At 50.6% G+C, this 12,217-nt stretch overlaps 1 protein-coding gene across 2 annotated transcripts; it reads right to left on the bottom strand.

The window, feature by feature from the left end:
* Positions 1 to 2,116: 2,116 nt before the first annotated feature.
* Positions 2,117 to 10,851, bottom strand: IP6K1 (inositol hexakisphosphate kinase 1). Of its 2 annotated transcripts, none has more exons than XM_009881199.1 (5): positions 10,611 to 10,851; positions 6,857 to 7,067; positions 6,075 to 6,256; positions 3,587 to 3,762; positions 2,117 to 2,716 (listed from the first exon to the last, which is right to left on the bottom strand). In XM_009881199.1, exons 1-5 carry the CDS (start codon positions 10,831 to 10,833, stop codon positions 2,207 to 2,209), a joined length of 1,302 nt encoding a protein of 433 aa, XP_009879501.1. In that variant the 5' UTR covers positions 10,834 to 10,851; the 3' UTR covers positions 2,117 to 2,206. The 2 variants fall into 2 exon arrangements, with proteins under 2 accessions (XP_009879501.1, XP_009879493.1); XM_009881191.1 differs by having other exon boundaries at positions 6,075 to 6,259; positions 10,611 to 10,833.
* Between the last annotated feature and the right edge of the window lie 1,366 nt (positions 10,852 to 12,217).

The following is a 12,217-nucleotide window of genomic DNA, read 5'->3' as shown; positions in this document are numbered from 1 at the left end:
GCGGCCCCCGACGAGAAAAAGGGAAGTGGCGCGGCTGCAGCCCGCGCCGGGCAGGGCAGGCGTTGGAGGTACCTGCAGAGGGGTCCTGCCCGACGCCACCCACCCCCCCACCGAACCCCAGCCCCCGGCAAAAGGCAGGCCCGGCACACCGCGGACAAAACCGGATCCTTTAATGGTTTTTGGTTCTCTGTGAAGCACAAACAGGGTGATTATCCATGTAAAAACAAACGGGGGTCGAGGCTATGTACAAGCTGTGGAGTCCCACGGCGGTGGTCCAAAGGGAAAGGGAGAGGGGCTGCGAGGCGGCAGCGGTCCCCCTCCACCGAGGGGGGAACGGCCGAGGGGGTCCCCGGGAGGAACGCCCCCGTCCCCGTGCCCTGCCGGAGCGCAGCCCGCCGGGGACAAGGACATGCACAAGGTGGGCTGCGATGGGCCAGGGCGGGTAACGCGGCTGTCGCAGGTCCCTCCGTCCCACAAACCTGTTCCCTGAACAGCCCCTGAGCCCTGCCTGGGGGGCAGCCGTGGAGCAGGAACCCAGCGCGGGGCAGAGCGGCGAGAATGAAGGTCCTCGTCCCCAAAGGCGGAGGGGAGCGGTGGCTCTGGGGAGGTGGGGGACAGGCAGAGAGAGGTACGATGTAGGACAGGACAAAGCCATCTCCTCCCCTGCCCCCTTCCCCACCCAGCGCCCGCACCGACGCTTCCCAGGCAGACTGTGCACACATGCTACATGCAGGGAGAGTATTCCCCAAATAAGCTTTCCTGAAGCTAAAAAAAAAAAAATAAAAAAAAAAATCCAAAACCAACCAACTAACCCTGTCCTTGCAGGTACCCAGGCAGTTTCTCAGGCAGGTGGGGTAATGGTAACGCCACGGAACGTGTCAGTGACAGTGGGGAGGGAGGAACCGGGGGTCCCAGCACAGAAGCACATTGGGGGGTGATGCAGAGTGGGGTACGGTGCGGTACCAACAGGCCACAGTATCAAACGTTAATGCCCTCATCAAGGGAAGCCATGGGTAAAGCACCGGCTCCGGGAGGGAGCCCAGGTCGCTGTTTAATCCACAAACCGGTCATTTATTTTGGGACAGACTGACTCCATGAAGCAGAGCTGAACAGTCAGGTGACGGCACTCACTGCTCAGCCAGGTCCCCCCCTCACCTGCCCCCCCTGCAGCCCCCCAGGGAAGAGCAGGGGAGTCAGCCCTAACCCTGTGCCCCGCTTCCACCATCCCCATGCACGGACCTGTGGGGAGGGCAGGGGCTGCGGGGGGGAGAGGGCAGCCTCACGCTGGAGGGACACTACTCGCGTGCAACCTGCGGGACCAACATTACACAGTGGGAAGGGTTGAAATGGTCCAAAACGCCCCGCTGCGCAGCTGGGGTCACGTTAACTGCTACAGATACTATTGCTAACCCACGAGCTGAGTTCTGGCTTGGTCAGTGGTCCAGGGCCGTTACGCCCGCAGAGCCCCGTGCCTGCCTGTACACAGGCCTGCCCGTGCCACCCCCTCGGGGAGGGAGCAGGCTGCCGGCTCCAGCACAGCTCCAAGCGTGCGGCATTCCCTCCTGGCCGCAGCTCTGCCAGGGGTCGGTTGCATTTGGTCATTTTATTTCTGCGTTTGGGTTGGTTATTCACAGTGCCCAAACAGCAGAAAAAAAGGCAGCATCAAAAGCAAAGCCCCATCGTCAAAACCCAGGGCAGAGCTCGCGACACCAAACGCAGGGACCAGCGCCCCTGCTGCTCACCGTCAGCCCCACAGACGCTGCCGACTGTTAGTCGAGCGCCCTTTCCAAATAACTCAGGAGAATTTCAAAGGGAAGGGTCTTCCCGGGGGCTCCTGAGGCAGGAGGCTCCTCATGCCACAGCTCCAGCTCCCCGAAGAGCCCCGTGCTCTCATCCTTCCTCTTCCCTACATCCAGGTCCTCCCTCCAGAACGCACACGCGATGAGCGCAGAACCAGGACACCCAACACCCAGAGGGCATCTACAGAGCCTCCTCCAGAAGGCAGAGCTAGTGTGGTCAGAACCATCTGGTCGGCATGACGAGCTCTTCCATCCTGCCTCCCCTCAGCTCTTCTATCCAAGTACATTTAAAAACAACAGAGCAATACAATTGTTTAAAACCAAAGTTGTCTGCTTTTTTCCTGTGGTAGTAGGTGGTCTTGTCTGCTCCTGCCACCAGGACAAGAATAAGAGGCCATAGCCAAGGGCTACTGGTTTTCCTCACGCATCTGTTCCATGATGTTGATGAGGCTTTCCAGCCCGAATACATAACCCATGTCGGGTCCGTCATGCACAGTGGGGTCATCGCGAAAGCCTTTGAACGTGCTGTGCGCAAAGTCAATCATACGCACGTCCACCTTGGGCTGGGCCGAGGAGCCGGGCTCCGTGCTGCCGCCATCCTGAAGGCTCTCAGGGAGAGAGCTGTCCACCCGCTTCAGGCGCATCTCCGGCCGGCGCTCCACAAACATCCCTGCCCTGCTGTCCTTCCCATCGTAAATGATGAGGAGGGAGCTGGAGTAGAAGCGGTAGGAGGCCTGTCTCTCCAAAACCGCCTTCAGGCTTCGCAGTTTGGCGAGGACAGGCTCAAAGAGGTCCTTGCGCAGCTCGATGCCGTTGTGGAGATACTGGTAGAGGGCATTGCGGAAGCCCTCGATGGAAAGACCGCGTCCATAGTATTTATTCCTGCATAAGTAATGCCCCGTGTCCAGCTGATAGACCTAGAAAGCCAAAGCAAATGCAGATCAAGCGGGAGCACCAGGTGAGGGCCACACGCAGACAGCCTGCACCAACAGGGCAGAGGGAACTCCTGTCACCACCACACACGGGAGGGAGCAGGAAACAGCTCTGCCTGTTCCCCGAATCCCAAAGCAGCTCGTGGGTGCGTTCCAGAGGCACAGCCAGGGCACCCAAGCACTGGTTCTCTCCCAGGACACCCAAGAACAGCTAGTCAGTCTGAGCATCCCCAAGAAGCATGACACAACAGACCCCGAGGCTTAAAAAGCCACATCTTACAGCAACTCCGACAATGCCCTGGCAGCGGGAGCTGCTGGCATGTATTGCCGTTATTATGTGGCCTGTGATTAATGAGGAGCCCTCATTGCTTCAGAGTCTGTGGGCAGAGATCTGGATTACAAGATCCTTCTGTGGGTGGGGAAAGGAGTGACTATTGCACAACAGCACCAGCGGCAAATCCTGCTGTGCAGGGCCTGCCCTCAAGAGGAGGGCAACTTCTTTACTCCCAATACAGTATGGAAGCAAATGTCAGCTGATGCTGGGACAGAGGGACAACTCCCTCCATAGGCACCGCGATTCTAGCTGAACACTGAGCCACAAAAAATAATTTTATTAGAAAATCCCCTCATTGTCTGTGAGCCAAACAGCTTTGGATGAAGCAGGCCATCTCGGGAGAAGCAGGTTTCTTTGTTCTAGGCTTAGACACAAAGACAAAAAGCGCACAGTGTGATCACTCGTGTACACACCTGAAGCGGAAGACTCTGCAACTCAGCGCTCAGCAGACGACACTAACTGGGAGGTCTAATGGGGCTGCGAAAGGAACATGCGGCACCTGCAGCCCTGGGGATCCCTACCTGCATCCCACACACGCGCACACCCAAGGTGGCAGAAGTGCTCTGTTCGCACTTCTTCATCTGCCGAGCAGCCTTCTCCTCAGACGCATCATCTCCATGCTGTCTGGTCCCCATCTTCAGATCAAGTACGCAGGGAAGCTTGAAGTGATGCACCACGTTCTCCAGCAAAAGGAACTCTGGGAGATGCGTCAAGGAGAGCTCACCTGTCAGCGACATCACTCCCCAGGGTCACCGCAGACAGGGACTTGGGGTAGTATAAGATAGGGTTGAGCAACAAACAAATAGGAAACCAAAGATCAGAGAGAACAAACTGTTTGGGGAGGCAAAAAACAAAAAGAGGACACAAGTCCAACAGCGGCACCCGGGCTTTGACACTCGGTAGAAGAAATCATCCTGGAAATGAGAATGGCCAAGAGTAAGCAAGGCGCACTGGAAACTCAGTAGGGGGAACTGAAAAGCAGACCACTGGTGTCAGGAAAGAGACAATCTGCCAGTAAGAATTGCTGATACATTAAGGGGGAGCTTAAAGTCTAATCAAATTAGCAATTTAACCATATGGATAAACAATACAATCCCCACGGACTGAAAACTCAAAGCTCAAGTAATAGCCCAGCACTGTTGCTATTGGCCTGCCCAGAAGAGCAACGCTGCCCAACACACGGGGGGAAACCGGGGAGGCTACAAAGGCAGGAAACAGAGCAGTTACGGGAGCCTTCAATTACCAGCACGCACAATGGGCAAACCCTCCATCAGGGCACAGCGCTGAGAACAAACCCGAAACAATCAGTGCAGCAGCTTGTCCCAAAGGGGAAAAAAAACCAAGCCTGACGTTTGCCCCAAGTAGCCCGGTGGGGCATGGTTCAACACGATACGCTGAAACGGCAACCAGAGCACGGCCAGATTAAACCTGCGAGGAAGTTTAACATTTAGAAAAATCTATCAGCAACTATGTTTGATTTTGAAAGAGGAACTTCATAAAAAGAAGGAAGTGTGATTAAGAAGAATAGGACAGCCAAAAAGAATTACGTCTTTGCAATTTATGCAGGCTATTTAAAAATAAAAGCTGGAGGGTTAAAGTACACGTTTGAGAATAGGAAAAGGAAGCCCACACAGTTAAAATGATGAAGGTTACAGCTATTAAAAGCAAGTTTGTTTCCATGTACGGAAAACAGAATCAAGCTCCAGCAGGTGAAACAAGAACACCCTGCAAGCCGGCAAGTTCAAGGCAAAAGCACGAGGAGTCATTTGCGAAGGCACAGAAAATAACAAATCCATCTTCAACCATATGAAGGAGCCAGCGAGACTGCCCGAAGAGTGTGAAGACAAAGTACAAAAGGCGCTACAGGGGCGGGAGGTGCGATGAGGGTGTGTGAAGACACCCCCTAAAAGGGGGATTAATAATTTAATAAGATTAATTTAATAATTTAGTAAGATTAATATTTTGCTTCTTTGTTTACTGGGGAAGAGTTTAGGGGATTTATCAAGCCAGAACTCTCTTTCTGAGTTCAGAGAATTCTCAAACTGAAATGCCAAGAGAAGAGATCGAATGTCAAACAGAAAATAAGAGATGTGTAACTCATTTAACACTGCCTTAGCACGGGGAGACTGAACAGGGGCTACCACGACACTGATTTGCAGAGATCTGAGGAACAACAAACTAGCCTGACTGGTCTTACAGCCAAAGTCGCCAGCAGGGTCTTTGTGTGGAGATCCATGCTGTTCAACAAGTGACCCAGAAAAGTCAGTGAATAGCGAAATGACAAATTTGCTCAAAGTACCAAGTTACTCAAGGTTGCAAAAATGAGGAACAGCTGTGAAAAACTCAACAAGATTCTTATGAGACTGACTCAACCATGGGCAAAATTCACTAAAGTTTACATGCAAGCTGATAAACATCAGGAGAAAAAGATCCTTAATGCGTAAAGCAATGTGTTTTGAGACAACTATTACCAGTCAGGAATGGGATCTCGGGGTAACATAACAGCATTTAGAACAAGACAGTGTGTTGGAGATTCTGAGGGAGAGGAAAGAAAACGGCATCGAACACCAGTGGAAATCTCCGATTCACCTGCATCTTTCGTATCGTGGGCAGGTCTGGTCACTGTCTCCAGAAGGATACAGTAGAACTGGAAGTGGCTCAAGAAAGGTGACAAGGACAAACACAGCTCCCTCCCCTGAACAGGGCAGACCTGCATCTGCTGCCGGGACAAGGCCTGACAAGAAAAACTACCGTTCAAAACACAAGGCAACAAAGGCCCAGAAGAAAAAAAAAAAAAAGCATGGGATCTAGTCAGAAACACGGCTTCTCTGAGCATCAGACATTAGTGTCACTGTATGGGAAGCAGGAAGGAATAGTAAAAAGAAACATCTAATACAGTTTTTCTTGTGTGAACGATGGGAAAGCCAAAGGAAATAAGCCGTCTCAGGCACAAGCATGTAGGCCAGAGCGGCAGCAGCAACCTGACACGCTCTGCTTCCCAAAGGATACTGTAGAGTTTTCGGTCCTTGGACTCTGACCGCATGCGGCTCAGCTGCTGCTTGTGACAGCGTAGGCTCCAGGGGTTATAGCTGATCTTTTCAGAGCTCAGACCGCTGTTCCCATCCAACATCTGAAACGGAACATCTGAGTGGATGTGCAAGTCCACCCTGGGACTCTTCGTTTCCTGGATGCTGCTGGTATAAAGACAGAACAAACTCGCCTGTTAGAATCCATGCGTTCTCCAGATACTTACAGCTGCCATACGCTCCCCTTGCACACGACTATCTCCTGTTCCTTCACCTGCCAGCTTCTTAACAGCAAATCCTCACTAATTCCCCTAGCTGTGGGCCCACACTCAAGGCTCTGGTCTAACATCTGCTAGGTTGTACTGTAATTGAGAGAGTAAGCAGGAACATGCGTTTCTCAGGGAGCTCTGGCTGGTGTGAGGAGGTAGAGACCCATATTCAAAGTACCTTTGGAAAAAACCTCTGGGTTAACAAGCAGGTGGAGCAAAGAACATCTGAAACTGCTCCACACGCTTTGGTTCCACGTCCAATAAACTGCCAAGGGTTATTCTGTGTCAGAATCACTTCACGTGGATGAGTTTGCCCTGAACGTGGCAAAACTCCTGACACAGTTTGCAGTACCACAGTGTGTGGGACGAGCAAGTGCAAGACAGTCTGGCTACTGCATGGAAGTGCAAAACCTCCTCAACAAAAGGAGCACCAGAGCTGAAACAGGAAGAGAGACTTCTTGCTCATCGTGTTGTCACCTGGCCTTCAAAGTTTTACCTTTCAGTGCTGTCACTGGCCAGGCCAGGCTTTTCCTCCTTGTGCTCAGTGCCGCTGCTTGATCTGTGAAGGCTCCGACGCGAGTGCTTGCGTCGTGGCTGGTCCCTCTCCGGCATATCATCCTGCTCCACAGCCTCATTCTCCACGTAGGGATAGGCCACCAGGTTAATGTAGCCATCACTGTCTCCCTCAAAACAGACAGATACCACACCTGCCAGAGAGAAGTGACATGTCAGTTCTGTTTCCCAGCAGAGGGAATACACAACCACTGGCACCCAAATGTTCAACAGGAGAGAGGAAAACATAGCTCACAGAGCAACAAAGCAAATTCAGAGCAATGAAAGGAGGTTTAAGACTACAAGAACCTAAATGTTGTTAGCACAGCATAGAGGAGAAATCCCCCAAACAGTGCTCTGTGTCGCTACCTGATCAAACAATCAGCAGCAGCAGGGGAAGCTCTGCCACCCACAGGAAATTAAGGACAAAAGCGCAGCTGGTAGGCTGAGGGGTGGGATTATTTCCTTCCATTCAGTCTTGCAGCAAATGCCATCAAACTGGAGAAAGTAAAGCAGTCTACCAAAATGTTGAACGGGGCAAAGCATACGAAATATGTATCTAGTTAATTTGGGTAAGTATCTATGTCCTGTAGAAGTGTTCCTCCTGTTGACCTCCTCCAAGCTCAGAAGAGACACATCCCAACGAAGAAGAGGTCGGGAAAAAATGCCAGGAGGCCTGCATGGATGAACAAGGAGCTCCTGGACAATCTCAAACAGAAAAAGGAAGCCTACAGAGGGTGCAAGCAAGGACTGGTAGCCTGAGAGGAATACAGAGAAATTGTCCCAGCAGCCAGGTATCAGGTTAGGAAAGCTAAAGCCCAGATAGAGTGAAGTCTGTCCAGGGGCATCAGAAGCAACAAGAAAAGCTTCTGTAGGTATGTCAGTGACAAAATGAAGACTAGGGAAAATGTGGGCCATCTCAGAAAGGAAAGGGGTGACCTGGTCACCCAGGATATGGAGAATCCTGAGGTACTCAATGATTTTCTTGCCTCAGTCTTCACTGGTGAAGTGAAGACTCACCAGTCTTCACTAGTGACCAGAGTCACTAGTGCTCTAGCCACACCATCCAGGTCACAGAAGGCAAAGGCAGGGACTGGGAGAACGAGGAACTGCCCACTGTGGGAGAAGACCAGGTTTGAGACCATCTAAGGATCCTGAAGGGGCACAAGTCCATGGGACCTGATGAAAGACATCCGCATGTCCTCAGGGAACTGGCAGATCAAGTTGCTAAGCCACTGGCCATCATATTTGAGAAGTCGTAGCAGTCTGGTGAAGCTCCCACTGACTGGAAAAGGGGAAATGTAACTGCCATTTTTGAAAAGGGCAAAAAGGAAGACGCGGTAAACTACAGACCAGTCAGTCTCACCTCTGTGCCTGGCAAGATCATGGGGCAGATCCTCCTGGGAACTCTGCTAAGGGACATAGGAAAAAAGGAGGTGATTTGTGACAGCCAACATGGCTTCACTAAAGGCAAACTGTGTCTGACAAATTTGGTGGCCTTCTACGACAGGGTTACAGCATTGGTGGAGAAGGGAAGAGCTACTGACATCATCTACCTGGACTTGTGCAAGGCATTTGACACTGTCCTGCACAACATCCTTGTATCTAAATTGGAGACACATGGATTTGACAGATGGACCACTCGGTGGATAAGGAATTGGCTGTACAGCCACACTCAAAGAGCTGCAGTCAACAGCTCAACGTCCAAGTGGAGACCAGTGATGAGTGGTGTTCCTCAAGGGTCAGTACTGGGACCGGTGCTGTTTAACATCTTTGTTGGCAACATGGACAGTGGGAGTGTTGGAACTAGATAATCTTTAAGGTCCCTTCCAACCCAAACCATTCTGTGATTCTATGACAAGGACATCGCTGGCGAAGGAGGAGCGTACTTTCCCTGCTAAAGGAGCTCTCCAGCATCTGAGGTATGAAGAACAGAGCGCTGAGGTGACACCTGCCACTTATTGCAAGTCAGCCAGCCTTGCAGAAAAGGGATCTGCAAACTCCCAAGCATTAAAAACAGGGGGTCCTGGAAGTAAAACTACTTCAGCCAGATGCAGTCAAGCAGGACCATTTGTGTCCTGTCCAGTTTTACCTTCTGAAGGATGCTGGAAAGCGCCATAGTCCAAGGGAAGGTATAGATCTTTCACAGCACAGACTCTGGATATATTTAGCTGGCCAGCCACAGAGCAGGACAGCTGACACTTCTTGTTAGGGCTGACATCTTCATCTTTGGGACTCCCTCAGCCCTGAAAATGAGGCTATCAGCACATGTCCCAGCTTGCAACGGCCAAAATCTTTCATTAGCTTGTCACTGGTATTGAACAGTTGCCAGGAGTATCAGCTGCTAGATGCACAGATCAAACGATTCATCACAAACGTGAGGAAACCTTGCACTGCTCAGTTCATGCAGGCCACAATGTTATTGTCCTTCCTTTTTCCTTATCTGCACACGACAATACTAACACGGTTCAGGTGGCTCAACACAACTTCAGAGCAGTTCACGACTCAAGCATGTCACTACGTATATGCCACTCCAAGCGCTCTGGCTGCCTGGACATGCTTCCTCATGACACCCCTGTGGAAGGGCAAGCTTACAGTAACACCCGAGTTCTCAGACAGGAAATATCATCCCAAATATTCCCGTCCCTCAGAACAGTAAGAACAATTTCTGTGACTATAAGGAAACTGCACGGGACTCTCAGATGAAGTCCCACACTGGGGTGAAGGTGCCAGGAAGTTTCTGACTCCATCTGGACTATCAGCTTCATCAGTTTTAAACACGTCACAAGGAAAGCCTGACATCGTATCAATTCTAGTAATTACACAGGCATCAGCTGAGATTTCTGATGGGTCACTAGAGCCCCATATGGCTCCAGAGTGGCTTGAGGGTACAAGAGGACCTGTCTGTCAGTGAATGCATCTTTCATTCATGGTCTGCATACAGACACGGGCAGGTAAGCTGACACTGCTTTGAGACCTTCAGGCTGCAGCCAGATCAAATGGCAAAACCCTGAACAGATGGTGGTCCCAGATGTCTGTGAAGCACTGTCCTCCCAATGCCACCTGGTGACAAAGAAGCAGAGGTAGCCCCCAGAAGGCTACCTGCCAGCGTCACCATCCTGAATGGAAACACACATGGCCAAAAGCACATCGAGCTTCTGAAAGATACAGATGAGCTGCCGACCTCCTACAGTAATAGAGACACTGGAAAATTCCATTCCTTCAAAGTGGCTGGGGACAAGGCTTCACCTGAGCGCTGGGAAAGCAACACTTCCTGCTTCGGCAGCTTTCTGATATGGGCCCATAAAATAGATGGGATGAGGAAGCAATAAATTATGGGACTGGAACGTGCAAATGCTCAGTATATGATCTAACTTCATTTGCTCAAGGTCAAGGCTGTAACTGACAATAACTTGGTGGTAAAATTACTTCAGTTACACATCTGTAACCTTAAACTTCAGACTGCAACTGTCACATTGCATATTCTCTGCCTAGAAAGAGAAGCACATTAAGCTCTGCATGCCTACAAAAAGACTTCCTCCTTTCCAAGTGCTCCTATCAAATTGCTAGCCTGCAAAAGAGAAAGAATTAAAACCAAGAAATAAAATAACACCGCAAGACAACAGTAGCTGCAGGAAAACGAGAGGGCTGGTACCTCAGGGCTGGTAACTGCATTCTGGAGTGACAACAGGCCTCACCTTTGTACTCAGGTGTGAACTCCTTCATTTCTGGGGGCAGAGATTCATAGAAGCGCTGTTCTCTGGTAATGAGGGGTTTGCAGACAGTATGGTCATCGTAGCGCATCATGCTGCTGTGGCCGCCCACCTGGTGAATGAAAGGCTCCAGCAGGACCCCCCGGTCTCCAGATCGAGTGGCATTCTTGCCATACTTGCCCACTTCCATGGTTTGACAAACACACATTGCGTTGGGCACCAGTTGCACTCTTGGAGCATGGGGAGAGCCACATGGGCTGGGAGGGGTAGATCAGCAGCGGTCAGACAGCCACAGTGGGGAAATCCTGGCAATCTGCTTCCTTATGATGATCTGAAAAAGCAAAAGAGATTCCTGTGAACAGAGGACCAGTTGTGTTCACTCCCTATTTTATAGGAAAAGTTTTTGTTATTTATTTATATCCATAACTGCTCCTCCTCTGTTCTCTGTTTACATTCCACTTGTTCCAGTACACTCCTCAACAAGTCTTTAATCTTACAGGTAAACACACACTGATTTGGAGGCAGTCTCATCCAGAGCTTCTCCAATAGGGCTGACAGGAGACAGGGGAAGGAGATCCATTTCCTTCCTTTAGTTCATTTTATCGGTAAGGCAGTGTGTTAATCAAGCACAAACCTCAAGTTACAGCACAATTAAAACCAAGCCCACACCTGCCTACCAGTAACAGTGACAGAACTAACACAAGCAGAAGAAACATTTCAAGAATCCGAAATACACTCCTTGTGCCTCTGCATTTTTAACATCTGAAAGACTAAGTAATTCCTGTTCACCTCCCACCCTAACACTGCTTCCTCTTCTTCTGACTCGCTTCTCTTCAAGCTATGACATGAAAGACTCTTGGAATAAGTGGGCCACACTCGTTCTGTCGCTGTGTGTACGCTGTATCTGAATGGATTCCCCCGGATTCTCTCCTTGATTACCCTAATCCCTTCAGGACAACAACTATTTCCTGATTTCCTTTCACAGCACCTACATGCACAACAGACTCCTGATCTCCAGAGACAGGCAAGAGAGATTGCTAAATCCAAGTGAGATTAGAAGCGCTTTGGAGAAGACAGATGCTCTTTTAATGTTTGCAGAGTGCCCGGCACAGCCACAGGACGATGGAAAAGCAAAGCCATCCAAATTCTCTCCAGATGATTTGCCCTTCCCAGCTTAGATCATAGCTGCTCCTGAGGCTGCTGGGGAAAACACCACTGGATTCCCTCACAACGAGTTACCCAAAGTTCTTGCTACAAGAACCATATGGTGACTACAGTTTCTGAATTCATCAAATTTCCAGTTTCTTAGCACAGCCACAGCTGAGGGCAATAGTTTAAGAACCAAGGGATCTCGGAGGCGTGAACAAGGGACACGGTTCAGGCTGTTCCTCATCTGGCCACAGGATGTCTCTGCAGCTACACAACACTGCAAGGCTGGGGGAAGTTCTGGATGAACAAGGATTCTTCTCCCTCCCCTCCAATTCAGTCATGTAAGAGGTGCAGCTCATGAAATTCAAAAGGAGGGCTGATACATGTTTAACCCAATCTAAGCCAAAAGCTCACCGCAACAGGGCAACACTTCTCTCTCCCTG

This window comes from Charadrius vociferus, unplaced genomic scaffold (genome assembly GCF_000708025.1).
Source record: "Charadrius vociferus isolate BGI_N301 unplaced genomic scaffold, ASM70802v2 scaffold550, whole genome shotgun sequence".
In the NCBI taxonomy this organism is placed as follows: domain Eukaryota; kingdom Metazoa; phylum Chordata; class Aves; order Charadriiformes; family Charadriidae; genus Charadrius; species Charadrius vociferus.
This window is presented reverse-complemented; position numbering and strand designations above follow the sequence as displayed.

Coding starts and splice junctions, on each gene's coding strand:
- IP6K1 (XM_009881191.1), bottom strand. CDS start 10,833: ATGTGTGTTTGTCAAACCATGGAAGTGGGCAAGTATGGCAAGAATGCC. Junction 7,068..10,610: donor GTTCACACCTGAGTACAAAG/GTGAGGCCTGTT, acceptor TCTCTCTGGCAG/GTGTGGTATCTGTCTGTTTT. Junction 3,763..6,074: donor CAAGGACCGAAAACTCTACA/GTATCCTTTGGG, acceptor CGCATCTCCCAG/AGTTCCTTTTGCTGGAGAAC.